This window comes from Ovis aries, chromosome 15, assembly GCF_016772045.2.
Source record: "Ovis aries strain OAR_USU_Benz2616 breed Rambouillet chromosome 15, ARS-UI_Ramb_v3.0, whole genome shotgun sequence".
NCBI lineage: Eukaryota > Metazoa > Chordata > Mammalia > Artiodactyla > Bovidae > Ovis > Ovis aries.
The window spans coordinates 46205527-46222924 of NC_056068.1; the positions used below are offsets into that span (position 1 = coordinate 46205527).

General features: G+C 45.7%; 1 protein-coding gene across 1 annotated transcript; it reads left to right on the forward strand.

Moving 5' to 3' along the window:
* The first annotated feature begins 142 nt into the window (after nucleotides 1-142).
* Nucleotides 143-8106, forward strand: RRP8 (ribosomal RNA processing 8). The gene is made up of 7 exons (XM_004016207.6): nucleotides 143-352; nucleotides 1506-1875; nucleotides 2102-2555; nucleotides 2646-2775; nucleotides 2905-3011; nucleotides 3096-3192; nucleotides 3420-8106. The coding sequence occupies exons 1-7, from the start codon at nucleotides 254-256 to the stop codon at nucleotides 3537-3539; spliced, it is 1377 nt and encodes a 458-aa protein (XP_004016256.2). The 5' UTR covers nucleotides 143-253; the 3' UTR covers nucleotides 3540-8106.
* Nucleotides 8107-17398: the final 9292 nt, after the last annotated feature.

Genomic DNA, 17398 nt, shown 5'->3' on the forward strand with positions numbered 1-17398 from the left:
CCCCGCCCCTGGCCCTCTCAGGCCAGCGCGGGCCTCCTTCTCCCGGCCCCTCCCTCCCGCCTTCCTTGCCCTTCTAGCCCACCAGTGTCTAAACTCGATGGTTTTCGGCACTGCGCCGGCTGCTCTAGCCACTTCAGCTCTCACTCTTTGGTTTCCTGCCCTGTTCCGGCGTCTCTGAGCGGTCTGATTCTTAGAGACGTGGTCTGCACGTGGAGAAGCGGGTGGATCCCGCAACCTTGCGCTCCCCAGCCCCATGTTCGAGGAGCCGGAGTGGGCCGAGGAGGCCCCTGTAGTCGCGGACCTCGGGTCTGTAGCCTTAGGGCTTCGGCCCACGGCAACCTCTCAAATCAAGGTGAGTGGCCCTGCAGGAGTACTCAGAACAGACTGCTGGATTCCGGAGCTGGGGCGCGCCGCGTGTGTAATTAGGGGGAGGGGGGCCGCTTGCAGCCTCCCCAGATCCGGAACTTCCAAAAGAAAGTGACGTTGGAACTGAGAGAGAATTGGTGAGTAGAAGTTAGTGAAGCAAAGAGGGTTTCTTGGAAGGAAAGGCATGTGGAGAGACCCGGGTCAAGGGAGCATGACACAGAATGAGAGGCAGTGTGGTAGAAATTGGAGGGCTACGTTAGAATATTTGCACGTTAAAGATAGAAGCCAATGGAGTGTTTTAGCAGGGGGATGATTTCTTCAGATTTGCGTTTTGAAAATGTCACTGGTTGCCGTGTGGAGATTGAAAAGAGCAAAACTGAATGGCAACGAGGGCTGTCAGTGCCGCTGTTCAAAGGGAGCTGGAGCTGAGGGAGTACTGAGAGTCTCCAGGATGAGGGATCCGTCCAGTGGGACTTAGTCCAGAACGGCCTCCCAGACAGTAGTCCTCCTTTAAGCCTCTGCCGATGTGAGGGCTGCTGCACTTGCTCAGGCTCTTTCTGTCCTTCAGTCAGCCTGTGACATGAAATCTGCCTGCTTTATTCTCTCCTCTTCAACCCCTCGACCCACTGCTGTAATCCCCGCCACTGGCCTCTGTCTGCAGCTTGTCTCTTTCAGTGTTTTTTTTTTTTTTCTTTCGGTTCTTTACACTGCAACTGGAGGCATCTTTAATACACACATGTGTGATCATGTCACTCTTATTTTCAAAAATCTTCCTACTTTTTATAAAAAGGTATTAGCTAGAGGTAGAAACCTGAGATTGAGAGTTGGAACTCCCGGTCACTAGCCTCGGTCCTGTAGCTCGTGGCCTTACAGTGTTTCTCTGGGAACCCCATCACCTCATCTATCCAATGAAGAAAGTGAGGTGGGTGGTTTCTCTGCTCTCCAGCCTCCCAAAGGTTGGGATGGCAGTTTTGAAAGTTCTTCAGGCCCTGACAGTCTTCGTGTTAGGCTAGGTAAGTTGATTGAGAATAATCCAGATGCCTCGTTACAGCATCTGAGTGAGGTCCCCATCTCTCTTCTTACTCCCTAGGCCCCATCCATTCTCCTCACCCCTGCATTCATCCCTTGTTTTCCCCCAGGGCGCCAACCGCCGCCAGCTCTTGGCCACATTACGGGCCCTGGAGGTAGCATCTGTTCCCCAGCAGCCCCCTAGCCTGCCTGGCAGTGACTCTGAGGAGGAGGAGGAGGTAGTGGGAACAAAGAAGAAACGCACGAAAAAGGGCTTGTTTGCTGGTGCGTCTAGTGAAGTAGAGGAGAAAAGGAAGAAGAAACGTCACAAACAGGGCCCACCTAGCAGTGACTCCAAGGAAGAGGAAGTGGAAAGGAAGAAGTGCCACAAAGGGGTTCTTCTTGGCAGTGACCTGGCAGAAGAAGAGAAAAAAAAGAGGAAATGCCAGAAACAGATCCCTTCAAATCTTGCCCAGCCCCTGGACAGTGTTGACCAAACAGGTAGTATTTGTGGGATGATGAGGGCTGGGGGTGTGGGATTCAGCTGACCCTACCTATAACAGAGTTCCTCTGCCACCAGTAGGTGTGGAGTTAGGGAATAAGAAGTACTTTCCCATAGACCACAGTTTCTGTCTTAGGGACAGGGGTATGGCCAGGGTGACATGCTAAGTCTCTGAATTCAGGGTATCTTGCTCCCCAGTATGCCTTTCTATCTCTCTTTCTTCAGATTCTAAAGCTTGGAATTCTAGTGCTACAAGTGATCTCACCAAGCCAACCTGTGAGACCCCTTCCTCTAATCCTCCCCATACGTTGAGTCGCAAGCAATGGCGGAACCGGCAGAAGAACAAGCGTAGACAGAAGAACAAGTTTCGGCCATCTCAGCCACCAGAGCAGGCCCCAGCCCCAGCCTCTGCAGAGGAGGCAGAGGTGCCTTCTGCCCCCAGTCCAGACAGCCATGGAGCCCGGGCAGAGGCTCTTCGAGCCCGCATGGCCCAGCGTCTGGATGGTGCCCGGTTCCGCTACCTCAATGAACAGCTGTACTCAGGGCCCAGCAGTGCTGCGCAGCGCCTCTTCCAGGAAGACCCTGAGGCCTTTCTCCTCTACCACCGTGGCTTCCAGAACCAAGTCAAGAAGTGGCCACTGCAGCCGGTAGACCGCATCGCCAGGGATCTTCGCCAGCGGTTAGTGAAAATCGGGCGCTGTGAAAAGCTAGGCGTGTCAGTCCCAGGCTCAGACCAGACCAGTGAGCTCTTCCTCCCTTCCATTCCCAGGCCTGCGTCCCTAGTGGTAGCTGACTTTGGCTGTGGGGACTGCCGCCTGGCTTCAAGTATCCGGAACCGTGTACACTGCTTTGACTTGGCCTCTCTGGACCCCCGGGTCACTGTGTGTGACATGGCCCAGGTAAGCCCCTCTCTCCTTCCATGAAATGCGCTCTGCCCACCCTGCATCCTTGTGTCTACTCCTAGCGTTCAGTGCTGGCTTTCTCCTTCCTATAATGTGTGCTTAGTACAACCTTCTCACTCTCCACAGGTGCCTCTGGAGGATGAATCTATAGATGTGGCTGTGTTCTGCCTTTCACTGATGGGAACCAACATCAGAGACTTCCTGGAGGAGGCAAATCGAGTGCTGAAGCCAGGGTAGGTGTTCCCAGGACACAGCTGCATGACTGTGTGCACATGCGCGTGTCGGTGTACTTACCCAGAACTTTCCGTCCTTCTCAGGGGTCTCCTGAAAGTGGCTGAGGTCAGCAGCCGCTTTGAAGATGTTCGGACTTTTCTGGGGGCTGTCACCAAACTGGGCTTCAAGGTCATCTCCAAGGTGAGGGCCCCAGGAAGTCTGTCCTATTTTTGTCATATAGGTGGCCCTTCAGGCTAATAATGGTGTTCAGGAAGGAGGTCATTGTCAGACAGAGATGTTTGCTCCTTGAAGGCTTGAGTAGTGGGAGAGAGCTGGGAAGCTTTCTGAGCAGGGGTGGGGCCTGGACAGAGGTGATTTGAAGAGCTGGGGTGAGGACTTAGAGCTCACTGGGTCTTTTCTGTCCCTAGGATCTGACCAACAGCCACTTCTTCTTGTTTGACTTTGAAAAGACCGGGCCCCCTCGGGTAGGGCCCAAGACTCAGCTCTCAGGCCTGAAGCTTCAGCCTTGTCTCTACAAGCGCAGGTGACCTTTGGAGCCCCCCTTGAACGGGGCGGCAAATCTTAAACTCCAGACTCAGTACTCTGAAGACTGTATCCAGCCAGACTGTGACCCAGGGCCTGGTACCACCCTTACTCCATCTCAAGAACAAAATGTAATGAAACTCGGCTCAACCCTGCTGTGATGAAGGCTTCTTGGTTCTAGAAAGCATAAAGTCGTTAGGGCTAGCTAAAGAGTAAGGAGTTCACTGTGAGAACACAGGAGTATGTGGGAATTACGGATCCCCTCAGTGTCATGGAAACTACATGGTTTGGAATTCAAGGCATCTCTGGGTTTGGTGTCTGTTTCCATCTCTCAAGAGCCATATAAGCTTTCTGTCCTAGCAGCTCCACTCTCTGTTCTGATTTTCCTGTCTGCACACCAGATCCCTCTGCTCACTCAAAGCTTTTACAGCTTTGGTCTGCCCGGGCCTTTAAGGCCACAGATCCTTAAGGCCCAAAGCCTTCTTGGCTCTAGAGCAGCTTGGCTCTAGAGTAAGTGCAGCAGCCCTCGCATCAGCAGAGGCACCTTGGCTGTAGTCCACCAACATCATCTGGACGTCTCGGTCAAGATGGTTTGATTGTCCCTGTACTGAGGACTTTTTTCCCCTGACTGTCACCTCCATCTTTGGAGCTGAATGGCCCTAACCCTCCTAGCATCTGTTGTTCTGTCGGGCCCTGGTGTTTGGCTGGCTGAGAGCACAGATATTGGAATCAGGTAGGCCTGCCATTGACTGCCGAGAGCCTTTTACTCTTTGAATGTCTTGCTGCTTGTTTGGTAAATGATAGAATTACTGACTCATAGGATTGTTGTATGGGTTAATGAGGAAATCGGTAGCCAAGGCTGGGCACATAGGAGGTGCTCAGTAACTGTTGCTGCGGCTGTTGTGTGTTGCAAGCCTTTACTGTTTCTAAAGACCTTCCCTAAGCAGGATTAGGGGTTGAAGAGTAAAGGATGAATTTGTTGATTGAGGAAGACTCTGGGAGAGCTCAAGATAGGCCTTTCAACAGCCTTATTTTATAAGATTTTTAGAGATTCTTAATAGATTTTGAGCAGTTCTTTGAGTGAGGTGATGTGGGAGCTGGGTCTCTATAAATCACAACTGATTGATGCCATTTGGAGTGGGGATTGGCAGAAGACTGTGTCTGTTGTTTCTGCCTTGCAGTGGGCCCAGATCAGCACATACTAGGCCAAACTATGGGCAGAGAAGACTAGTTCTGGGAGAAGATGACTGGGATGACAAGTCCTTGGCCTCTTCCAAAAGGCATCTGCCATGGGCCCAGGTATAAAGATACAGTCTGTTCTGCCTATTTCTAAGGGCTCCCCTGCTGGCTCAGACGGTAAAGACTTATTTCCAAGAACAAGACCTTAGAGGAACCGCTGGCACACAGGTTCCAGGACTCTGCACCAGTTGAGTACCTCCAGTAAGGGGGTGTTTTGAGACAGGTTGTACAGGCCAGAGGGCGTGTTTGGAGGCTGGGCTGTGAACCATCCAGCAGACACTGTTCAGTACCTCTGCACACGCTTCTTGCTGCCGAATACTCATCTGACCAGCAGAGTCTTACTCATCCTTCCAGACAGCCTAGTTGTTTCCTACTCCATTACTCCCAAAGCAGAACTACTTTCTTCGTCTGCATTCTCAGAGCACTACAGGAAGAGATCAACTGCCACATTTAAGTACTGTGTGACGATTGTTTTGTGCATTAGGCTGCAGTCTTCTCAGCTCATATTTATCTTTGTGTTTCCAGAGCTGGTCACTTGAGATCCATCTAAGGAGGTGATAAAGATGACAGGGTTTGTGGACCATTAAGAAGCAGGGGTGTTGCAGGAACCCAGGTTTGGCCAGATGATGAGGTCACTAGTGACAGTGCAAGGAGTGGGCAGGTGGGAGAACTTCAGCTGGGAGGACTGGTGGGACATTGAGGCTTGGTGAGAGAAAGGAATTCTGAAGCAGATGTTGGGTTTCTGGCTTAAGCAACTAGTTGCGCTGGTGACGCCATTCAAAATGTTGGGATTTTGGTACCTAGATGATCATTTGGAAGCGGGACATAAACTCAGCAGCCAGGGGAGGTAATTCAGATCATCGTAATAGATAAGATAACCAGAGTAAGATAACGAGAAGAGAAAATGGCTTGGAAGAGAACTCTGAGGAGCACTTAATGGATAGGTAAAGGAAAATGAACCAGTAAAGATGACAAGAGAAGGTGGGGCCAGAGATGGAGTAAAACCAGGAGAGTGGATTTCTTAATGTGGAAGGAATGGGAAGGTTTTAGGCTGTTGGATGCTTTGAAAGGTCTGTTAAAATGAGAGAAAGGTCAGATTTTGGCAGGGAGAGGATTTCTGCTTAATGTTGAGGGGTTTGAATTTATAGTGGTATTGTTCATGAATGTATAGTTACACCAGTCGGCCCAATGGTGTGGTTATCTCTGCCTGCTCAGGAATCTAGGTGTAACTGTAGGAAAAATGAGTACTAAGGGATCATCCAGAGTTGAAACCTTACCACACAATTGAAATGAAATCTAGCAAAGGAGTTTCAGACCATTCACAAGTTAGTGATGTCTATGCTGGGCCATGGAACTTTGTAGAACAACTGAGTGGAGCGAAGACAGGAGTAGGTAGTTTCACTGGGGGTAATTAAAAAAGTAACCTGGGAAGATGGGGGGCTGTGGTCAGAAACTGGAATGTCTGAATAGTTCATACTGGAAGCACAGCAGACGCAGGCAGTGGACAAGTTTAAGAGTTATAGGAGTGAGTAGTAGTTATAGGAGTGAGTATAGTAGTTATAGGAGTGAGTGCCTGAGAGGAGTGCACGGGAGGTTGCATGGAGATTGATTATTGCATGGAGGGCTCAGGTATTGGGAGTGGGTCTGCATGGGCTTTGAAGTTCTCCAAGAAGATGATAGAAGTTAGCATGGAACAGTGCCAATGTCTTGAAGAAGGGGCAGATTCAGGAAATCTGCAGACAGAGTAGGAGAGGCCGGATAGCACAAATTCAGAAGGACAGAGGGTCACACAGCCGACTAGAGAGACTTCCATTAATGATGTGAGGCTGGTGAGTGCCGGGCAGCCAAGACGATACCCTGACAGTTGTCTCCAACTTACCAGGATTCTCTGGGGATTACAGGGGAAACAACTGTTGCAGCAGCTTCATGGGGTGGGAACCTCTTGGGATCATGGGAGGCAAGCTGTAAAGTCTAAGGACATCTGCCTCATTATAGAACATACATCAACTTTTTACAGTGTCATATCCCTGTTTCCTCCCAGGTGTTATGTATATTCCTAGATCTTGATTAGTTTTTCCTGTTTGTTATCATGCTCAACAGGACAGCTGGGGTCTGCCTTCCTCCCTCTTTTGCTTTCCTTCCCTTACTTAAAATTTGGATTCTTTCTTTGCCTGTCTGGCTCCAGCCACCTGAATAAACATCTTTCTGGGTCTGACTCAGGCCCCCAACTTCCCCTATCTCAGGCCAGCCTCCACCTGCTTTTCCATCAGTTCTGAAAGCAGGACTTCTGAGTGTGGGTCATCACTGCTCCATTGTCAGCTTCAGGACCATCTCTCGTTCAAGCCCGGGCTTCAGTGTCTGATATTGAGAGCCTAGACTGAAGAAAGAACAGTGTATACTCCCTTAAGAAAAAGCAGCATACCAGCTGTTTAAGGAACAATGAGATCAGTTTAAGGTACAATTTGAGAATAGGATGAAGGAGTGGCAGTTATAGTAAGAGGTAAATGGGAGTGGGAAAGAGTCTAACTGGAGACTCCACTGGGAGCATTCAGGAAGCTTGAGGTGTTTATTTCTAAAGCCAAGAAATGATACACCTGGAGTCTGACTCCTGCCCTGGAAATGCAGAGGGCGAGCAGAGGCTCACTTTCGGTGGTGGAGCCCGGGGTGTGCTGCTGCTTTCGCATTGGTCTGTGTTCTAGAATTTGCTGAAGTGAACCATGCAGGAGGGTATCCTGTGCACCTTGTAGCAGGGAAAGCATCGGGTGGTCTAGAGTGCTGTCCAGCATTGAAGAGGTAAGGAAGCACAGAGAGGTTAGGAGTGTGCCATCTGGACTAAGGAGGGAACTGTAGGGTACTACCCAGAAAAAAGCTGCACCCACCAGGGTAAAGGGGACTGCAGAAAAAGGACAGCAGGATGCCCCCTTTCAATCTGTGAGGCCCATGGGACCCAGAACTATCCAACTGGGCAAAAGCTGTCTTATCCCCTTCCTTCTCTGCAGTTGGGCCCAGAGCAGTCAGCAGCTATTAGGTGCAGAGGAGGTGAAAAGAGCAGAGAGCCTAGAGATCATCTGTTCTCCAGTGCAGGCTTCTTGACTTTAGTGGGATAGAGCTGAGGGGTGAAAACAGCTAAAGCCAGAAGAGGTGCAGATTATTTATTGTTACATAGGATTAGATGTTGTAATCACTTGAGATTGGGTTTGTATCTTATACTGATCCTAAGAATCTGTGAACTGAGAATGAGCCGTAAGTCACAGGCTTGCCACAGCTTTTCTCTGAAAGAAAAAAGGTCGGAGGGGTGGTGAGAGACAAGAATAAAGTTGGATTTGGATAGCAGTCTGTGCTCATGCTTCCTCAGCATCCGTTTTAGAGGTTGATTACCCCTGCAGTCACTGGTGTGCTCCAGCTTTTGTTCTTGTAACACAGTCCTAAGGGAACACAGTCCCCAAAGAAACAACATGATCTTGGCGGAGACACAGCTCAGCTCTAGTCACTCAACCACTTACATAATTGCACAAAGCCCTTCACAGATTTTCACAGAGACCTCTAGGTTGTCCTCCATCCCCGGTGACGTCCCAGCTGGCCACCTGGTTCTGACTAGTATAGTCACCACATTACCAGTCCAGCTGCTTCCACTCCTGTTCCCAGAGCAGTTCATTTGCCGCACAGCCAAGTTGAGCCTTTTTAGAATGTAAGTCAGATATGTCACTGCTCTGCTTACTCTGAGAACGAAAGGCAGACTCCTTTCCAGGGCCTAAGTGATCTTGCCCAGGCCTCCCTCTCCAACTGCATCTTAATCCACTCCTTCCACATGAAAAACTCTAGCTGCATGGGCTTTCTTTTTATTCGTCAAGCGTTCCAAGCCATTTCTACTTCTGGGTCTTTATAATTGCCACTTCGTCTTCCCAGGGCACTTTTCCCTGGTGAGTTCATTTTCATCTTCCAGATCTTCACACTAGCATCATGTATTCTGTAAGAAACAGGCTAGATCTCACCAGGATGTCCTTTTCCTGGACGCATAGTTAAATTACATTTCCCAGCTCCTTGCCTCAAGGTGAGGCTGTGTGCATAGTCCTTCCCAGTGGAAAGTAAGTAGAAGTGATGTTTCGCTACCAGACAGGGCAGTTAAAGAGTGGATGAACCTTCTCTGTATTCTCCACCCCTTCATCTGCCTTTCAAGGTAACCTTGAAGCAGGTGTTTTGAAGATGGAGTCAGAGAATAGACCTCTGGATGATTGAGCCCCGGCTTAGAGGAAAATTGCTTGACCAAGAACATCCACATTGGTTTTTACAAAGAATAACCTATTTTGCATTAATTTAGTGAGTTTGGGGACTGTTACAGTCGTTAGCATTATATACCCTGGCTAATATATCTTCTCTGGACATCCTGTCCACCTTAGTCTTGATCACAAAACAAGGAAACCTGTGTTTCCTTCAGGGTACTTCAGACATTTAATTATTTTACCAGATGCCAGTTTACACTATCCCTTGTCCTATGAATTGAACTCCTAATTGGGGAAAAAATGCTCACATGAGGAAATTGAGAGAATTATTGTATCAGTTACATTTTGATTGTGAGCACACACACACACACACACACACCCGCGCCAAAAAAAAAAATCCTCCTAAAGAATATCTCATGTTAGATTTTTCATCTCATAAAACTAGAAACCTGATGGTTGTTGGCACTGGCTCAGGAATTCAAGGATCTTAGCAGTTAGGTCTGTGTGGTTCTCTTGGTCTCTTGATTCTCATGGTCACAAAGAGACTCCTTGTGATTAATCAGAAACACCCTACTTAGCCTTCTCAGGAGCCTCACAGATTGCCACAGCCCCTGTCTTTTTGGTCTTACTTCAAGGGTCCTTCTACATTGTTAATACTCTGGTGTAAATATGTTCCATTATTCCCTAGAACATGACTGAGATCAGTCTGAAATACTAACATTTTAAATACATTTGTCTTCCCCACCCCTTCCCACATCTCAGTGACTTGTCAGCAACTCCTCCAGTTCAAAGCTGTTCTCCCTCCAGCTCAGTTGGGGTGGGGAAACTCAGGGTTCTGTGTATTTCACTCATTCTTTACCTCCTCTGTCACTTCTAGAATTGGGATGGGGAAGGGTATATTAGAGGCAGAAAGGCTAAACTTTTGGTTTAGTTTGGCTTCATCAGTGCATTCTACTAAGACAGGCATTTAAATGTTGGTTCAGTGTGTGAGGTGTTGGGGTTCTTTGGAGCCACCCCCTGCCCCCTGGGGACTTTTGCACTAACTGGCTCTGGTTCCCTCCTCAAGATACTCATCCCACACCCCTCAGCTTCTGACCCTGGCAGTGTATCCATAGCCTCCTAGTGCTAAAGAACCTCACCCTGGCCGGCAGCCCTCCTGAGAGAGGTCTCAGCCAACATCTTCAGAGTGGTTACCTTTCTGGGAGCCCCAGGAAGCTCCCACTTGTTTGTCCTGCCAAAGGACAGAAGTGCAACCCGACTAGCAGCTGACTCCTCTCCCCTCGCCCTGCCCCAGCTAGCCTGACTCTGACCTCTCCATTCTCTCTGGCTCCAGACCCCTACAAGTGTCTTGGGTTACTTTCTCCCAACAAGCCTCCACCCCAGTGGCCTTGTTGAACTGAGGCTGTAAGTTTCTGAGTGCAGCAAGCCTCCCACTAGAGAATGTAATGCTGAATGAATGTAAGGTCTCTCCCTGCCATGAGAATACAAAATGACTGCAAGTGGTCCTCTGAGAGCCCTCCTCACGTGATTGAGGATAGAGGGAACAGCACTGCTTCTTTGCCTTTCAGGGGGACGTTCTCTCTGTTCCTCCAAATTCCCATCAATGAAGCTGGTGTTTCTAACTCCATGTGCGTTAGGAGGGTTAGTGAGCTCTGGATCAGCTTTATTATCTAAGAGTAAACCCTGGGTTGGGCTTCCCCAGTGGCTCTTCATTAAAGGGTCCACCTGCAATGCAGGAGATGTGGCAGGAGCTGCAGGTTTGATTCCTGGGTCGGGATCCCCTGGAGAAGGAAATGGCAACCCACTCCAGTATTCTTGCTTGGAAAATCTCATGGACAGAGGAGCCGGGTGGGCTACAGTCCATGGGATCGCAAAGAGTCGGACATGACTTAGTGACTGAACAATATATCCTATATAGATATATCTAGGGCCTTTATTTAATATCCTCTTATTGTGCAAGTATTTTTAAAAAATATTTATTTATTTGGTTGCCTCGGATCTTAGTTGTGGTGTAGGGATCTTTCGTTCCGGCTTCTCTCTAGTTGTGGCTTGTGAGCTTAGTTGCCCTGCAGCATGTGGGATCTTAGTTCCCCCACCAGCATTGAACCTGTGTTCCTTGCATTGGAAGGCAGATTCTTAACCACTGGACCACCAGGGAAGCCTTTGCACAAGCATTTTTATAAAATGTGAATTGTTCTTGTGTGTGTGCTTAACGCACAGAGTACTGTCAACAAATTTTGTCTTATTTCTTACTTTTTTCCTTCACTCAACTATATTTTTAATATCCATCTGTGTATCTCAGTCAGGAAAATAGAAACCACACTAAATTTTTCAAATAGAGGACATTTAATGCAGAGAATTGATTCCTAGTGACAAAAGCCAGTCAAAAGAAAATGCTTGATGTAATTAAAAATTGAGAACTGGAGAAATCAGATACTGTCCAAAGGCCTGGGAAAACCAAGCGGAAGAAGCGATGTGATTATCAGAAACCAGGAGCTCAGAGAAACGGCCCCTTTTGACTGGTCAATACTCAGACTTTTGTGGGGGAGGCTCCCTCCACATAACCTGGCCTTGAGGGTGGGGCGCACAGTGTGACTCTCCCTGGCTGTCACGCCGGAAACTGATCTGCTGCTGGTATCTCAGAAGTGTAGCGAAGCTGCTGTGGAGTGCAGAAGCCGGTAGCCAGAGCCAACTGTCTGCAGTTGCAGTACTGTAACAGCAGCTGGAAAACAGGAATGAAGACCCTCCCCACTGTGTTTCACTTTCAGTTTCCCTTTATGGCCTCTCTTTGGCAGAACCTAATGGAACCACCTGGCAGTGGATTCTGGGAAATACAGTTTGCAGAGTCACAGCTGCAGCAACACAACTCCAGAGTGTGTATGTGGGGGTTGAGAGGGAGGTGTGTTGCCGAGGGAGATACAGAGTGCAGGAGCCAAAAGAAAACAGATAAATAACCAGAGCATTCCATGTATTAATAGCTGCTCATACATCTAGATGTTGTTTCTGTCAGCTCGGAAGTATTTCCTGATAAGCATCCACCATAGTGAGCTTATCCATCCTCCTGGTTGCCTCAAACTCTTTGCCATCTGGATAAATTAAAACCCTTGCCGTTTACGGTTCTGAGTACAAAGTAAGTTCCCCCAGTTATGTGCACTCTAAGACTTGGGAGGTCAGTGTCATGTTCCTGCTGCTTGGCTGTTGCCAGAGGCAGGTTTACATGTTGAGCTTTCTGCAGCAGCATTTGCATCGAAGCCAAGGACAAAAGGATGTGTACTGTAGTGGCTAAAGTTCAGTGTAGAACTGGAGGTTCAATAGGTAAAATAAATCTACTTTGTACAAGTTTGGCTTTGATGGTTAAGAGGAAAAATTATTGGAAGGATATCAATACGTTACTCAGAGAACTAATGGAAAGTCCAGGGAGTGAGGCTTAGAGAACAGACAGGAGCCAGGGGAGGATGAACAGCTGCAAAAACTAAGGTCAACTTTAGAGGCATCGTGGTTAGGATGGCACTGCTGGGACCATTGCTACTTGACTTTTATCCTCACTCTTGTGGGTACATAGAGTGATGCTGAGAATTGAGTTTCCCTCTAAGTTCATGGCACTGTTAGGATTGGTTCATGAAAGGCCCCTCCTATTCTTTGTTATTTTGTTTGTTTCCTTTATTCCCAATTCATACTTCAGTTTCTCTTATAGTTTCACAACATATTTGTTGTGTTTGCCTGGACACCTGTGTATCCTTGGCAAAATAGATGGTGGTTTTGGTATATGCGTGTTTTGGCAGAGACTGCCAGCTGATCCTCCCACCCATTTTTTCTTTGTGGGAAATCAGCTGGACTCTTTCCCAGCCTCCCTTATTCTTAAGTGTGATCAAATGGATGATAGTAGAACTGAGGTGTGCTACTCCTACGACCTCGCTCCTAAAATTTTCCTATGCACGGTCCCCCATGCTATTTCCAATTTGGCCTTGGAGCATCCGACCTTGAAAGCTACACCTTGAAAGAACCAGAAGATGGAAGGAGCCTGAACACCACTTAGAGGAGAGCCACCCACCAATTAGGAGCATCTGTTTTGGATGTCTCGTGAGTGAGAAATAAATTTCCGTCTTTTTCAGCCAGTGACTAGTGATCTTTCTTTAAAATCCCTTTTACTCAAACACATCAGAAAAGTAAACAAAACAGGGCCCTAAAGAAAAGTAAACAAAAATGTTAAGCCTAACAATTTATCACAAGGCCAGTGCCCAGGTAGGCACCACTGGACTGAGAAACGAAGTGCTGACGACACCCAGAAGCCTCTTTTATGTCACCTCCCAAACGGGAGCAGCTTTCTTCTCTCAACATTACAGAATTGCCACCATCCTGACTTGCATAACATTGATTTCCTTGCTTTTGTTTATAGTCTTATAGTTGAGCTGTTTACTTGCTCAGTCGTGTCCAACTCTTTGTATCCCCATGGACTGCGTACCAGGCTCCTCTGTCCATGGGATTCTTCAGGCAAGAATACTGGAGTGGGTTGCTGTTTCCTTCTCCAGGGGATCTTCCTGACCCAAGGATCAAACCCACATCTCTTACATCTCCTGCACTGGCAGGAGTGCTCTTTACCACTAGTGCCACCTGGCTGAAATACAACCAGTGTTTGTATGTTGACCCTTGCAAAGTAACCTCACTTACTCTAGTAATTTATCTGTGTTCTTTTATTTTCTACACATATTATCCTCATAATATGTGATTATCATATTGGTTTATTTCATGCTTTCTAATTCTGTATCATTTATTCTTATTTATGATGTACTCCAGGAGGTCCATCACTATGTTCAAGTGATGTTGGTAGAAATCTTTGAATCATTCTCAGACTTGAAGGAAGAACTTTCAGTGTTTCATCACTGGGTGTGATATTTGAACTGAGATTCTGATTAATGGTTGTCAGATTGATAATATGCTCTACTTGATATTATTTGTGTTATGAATCAAATTTAGAATTTTGTCAAATGCTGCTTCTGAATTGAGATGATCGTATATTTTTTTAAAATTCTGTCAGTGTAGCAAGTAAAAGATTTATTCATTTATTTTATATGTGAAATCAACCTTAAGTTTTTGGAATAAAATCAGCTTAGTTGATTATACCCGTTTTACATATTGATGAAATCAGTTTGATAATATTTTGTATAGGACTTTTTAGTCTGTGCTCATGAGTGAACATACATGATACCTTCCTATAAATCCTTTTCCCACACAATGCAGTGTTTTTAAGTTCTTTTCATGTTGCTCTCCGTACTATAACTCACTTTTAACACTGTCTTCAAATGTTCTAATGACTTCCCATCTTATAGCTCAGAGTTCTTACTATAGCTAAAACGGCCCTGTCTTGTTTGGATTCCAAATATCCAACACTCGCCCCCTTTACACACACCCTTCCAGCCATACTGTCCATTTTGCTACTTTTTGAATATTCTGGGTATGCCCCTGCTGTTCCACTATTTCATCTATCTGGAATATTATTTCCACAGATACCTTTATGGCCCACTTCCACACTGTATTCAGGTCTCTGTTCAAATGTCAGTCTATCAGATTATCCCTGTAGCCAATACTTCTTATTTTTCCTCCCAGAACTTTCTACTGCCTTAACCCTGCTTAGTGTTTCTTCACATTTTAGATTACATATTTATTTGTTTATATAGTTACTGTGTATTTCCCTGCACTTCCAAGAAAGCAGGGACTTCTCTTATTTAATACTGTATCCCTGATAGTACATACTTGCATCCAACATCTGTTTAGTGTTCCGGTGTGTATCTGTTTAGAACATTTAGCATAGCCATTCCTCTAAAGACCTTTAGATTATCCAAGTCCTTGTGACTACAAACATTTTGGGGAAGGATTTTCTTATAAATGTTCTCTTAAATGTAATATGAGTCTTTGTTCCAAATTTCAAGTTAATTGGTCAGGCCAGTTATCCCACAATTAACAACTCTAAAATCTGAACAAAATACAAACAAAAACCAACTATTTGAAGGCCCTGGAAAGTGAACAAAAGCAGGCAGAAAGCAGAGGAGAATTTACTCATGAAAGACTTCAGCTGCAATGGGTAAGAACTGTGATCTTTGTGGTCTTTCTGTCTGAAGGTTTTCCTTCCCCACCCCATTTTCCAGCCCCACCCTATCCCCCAGTTCCAAAAGCAGAAAACCACAGCTTTACTTGCTCAGAATAGCAGAGGACTGAGTTCAGGGCTGGTAAAACGGCTGGAAATATAAGAGCAGAAATCTGGAAGAGAGAGTGGTATAAGGGGTGAAACCAAAATATGGACATAAACTCAGCCCAAATCCTTGGATGACCACTAAATTACACATACATAGTAGAGACTCAAGGGGACCTAGCAAAAATAGCTGGCAGAATCCAGTGAGGAGTCTACCTTTGAATGATAGAAATGCACTGGGGAAAAGTTTGCAAATTTGCTGCTTTTTTGCCTGAGTGCATTCCTCAATCCATGTCCAACTTGGGATGGCAGCTAATGTGTCAGAAGACAGGCTTTGGCAATGGAGAAAAGCTGGAAATTTAAAAGGAAAGTCCCAAAAGCAAAAGAACTATAGAGGAGATGTGCCCTTAAATCTGTCCAAATCTTTGACAAATGACTAAATTGTGTAAATGCAGGTGAGATGCTCTGAGGCGAGGCTGAAAAAGCAGCTGCTGGAAGCCAAAAAAAGTAAGCAGGTATATCAACTATTGCATACATATTACAGGAAATATGAAATCTGCATTTTGAGCCCACCCCCCCAACTCAAAAGTTCTATAACAACACCAACAACAAATTGTCAGAACATAACAGAATGTGAAGTTCCATTTGGTTCTTGTAGTTGCTGTGTTTCTACAGCATATTATCTATAATATCCAGTTTTCTCCCCAAATTACAAGATATGCAAATAAATAGGAAATTATAGCCCAATTATAATTATAAAAATATGAAATTATAAGCAGTAACTTATACTCCAGGTAAAAGAAACTCAATAGAAACTGACTCTAGTGGGCTCTCATACTGGATGTAGCTGTCACAGAGTTCAAAGTAGCTGTTACTAATGTGTCCAAATAATGAAATGAAAATATGTCTAAGAAATTTAAGGAAATTAAGTCCTCAGTGAATGCACAGATGGGGAACCTTACCAGAAACATAGAAACTACAAGAAAGAACCAAATGAAAAACATCAGTAAAATTACAAACTTCTAGAAGACTCTTGAGAGTCCCTTGGACTGCAAGGAGATCCAACCAGTCCATTCTGAAGATCAGCCCTGGGATTTCTTTGGAGGGAATGATGCTGAAGTTGAAACTCCAGTACTTTGGCCACCTCATGCAAAGAATTGACTCATTGGAGAAGACTCTGATGCTGGGAGGGATTGAGGGCAGGAGGAGAAGGGGACAACAGAGGATGAGATGGCTGGATGGCATCACTGACTCGATGGATGTGAGTTTGAGTGAACTCTGGGAGTTGGTGATGGACAGGGAGGCCTGGCGTGCTGCAATTCATGGGGTCACAAAGAATCAGACACGACTGAGTGACTGAACTGAGCAGGACTAACAGAGAAAAGACACAAATTATCAATATCAGGAATGAAGCAGCAAATACCACTACAGACTGTGTAGACAGATACATAAAGATAAAGGAATGCTGCACACAACTCTCGGGAGGTTTATTTAACAACTTAGTTGAAATGGAACAGTTCTCCTCCCCCTAAGGACACCAGAATACAATTCATACAGTATAAAATAAATAGCCCTGTAACGATTAATGAAATTAAGTTTGTAATTCTAAAACTCCCACGAAAAAAATCTCCAGGCCTTGATTGTCTCACTGGGGAATTCGACCAAATGTTTCAAGAGGAAATAACGCTGATTCTTCATAATCTTTTTTAGAAAATAGAAGGGAACACTTCCCAATTCATTTTAAGAAGCTATTGCTCTGATAGAAAAACCAGAAAGATGTAAACACAGACCAAAATCCTGATTAATATAAATGTAAAAATTCTTAACAAAATGTTAGCAAATAGAATACAGCAATATATAAAAATCCAGCAGAGTTTATTTCAGAAATGCGAGGGCTGGTTCAATAGTAGAAAATCTGTAACCCACCATACTTAAAGGCTAAAGAAAAATTACAAGATTATATCAACTGATGATAAGGATTTGACAAAATTCAACAACCATTCATAATCTCAGAAAACTACAAATAGAGGGAAACTTGTTCAACTTCATAAAGAGCATCTAAAAAATCTGCTAAATACTTAATGGGTTAAAAAACAAAACTTAATGTTTCTCCCCTAAAACTGAAAAAAATGCAAGGATCTCCACTTTTACCATTCTTATTCATTGACAATCCCAAGGACTCTACAAAAAATTCCTAGAATAAGTGAGTTGAGCATCA

Bases quoted from the DNA above. Each gene is read 5' to 3' on its own strand.
- RRP8 (XM_004016207.6), top strand. From the start codon at position 254: ATGTTCGAGGAGCCGGAGTGGGCCGAGGAGGCCCCTGTAGTCGCGGAC. The intron at 2,556-2,645 runs GTTAGTGAAAAT...TTCCATTCCCAG, and splicing joins GCCAGGGATCTTCGCCAGCG to GCCTGCGTCCCTAGTGGTAG. The intron at 3,193-3,419 runs GTGAGGGCCCCA...TTCTGTCCCTAG, and splicing joins GCTTCAAGGTCATCTCCAAG to GATCTGACCAACAGCCACTT.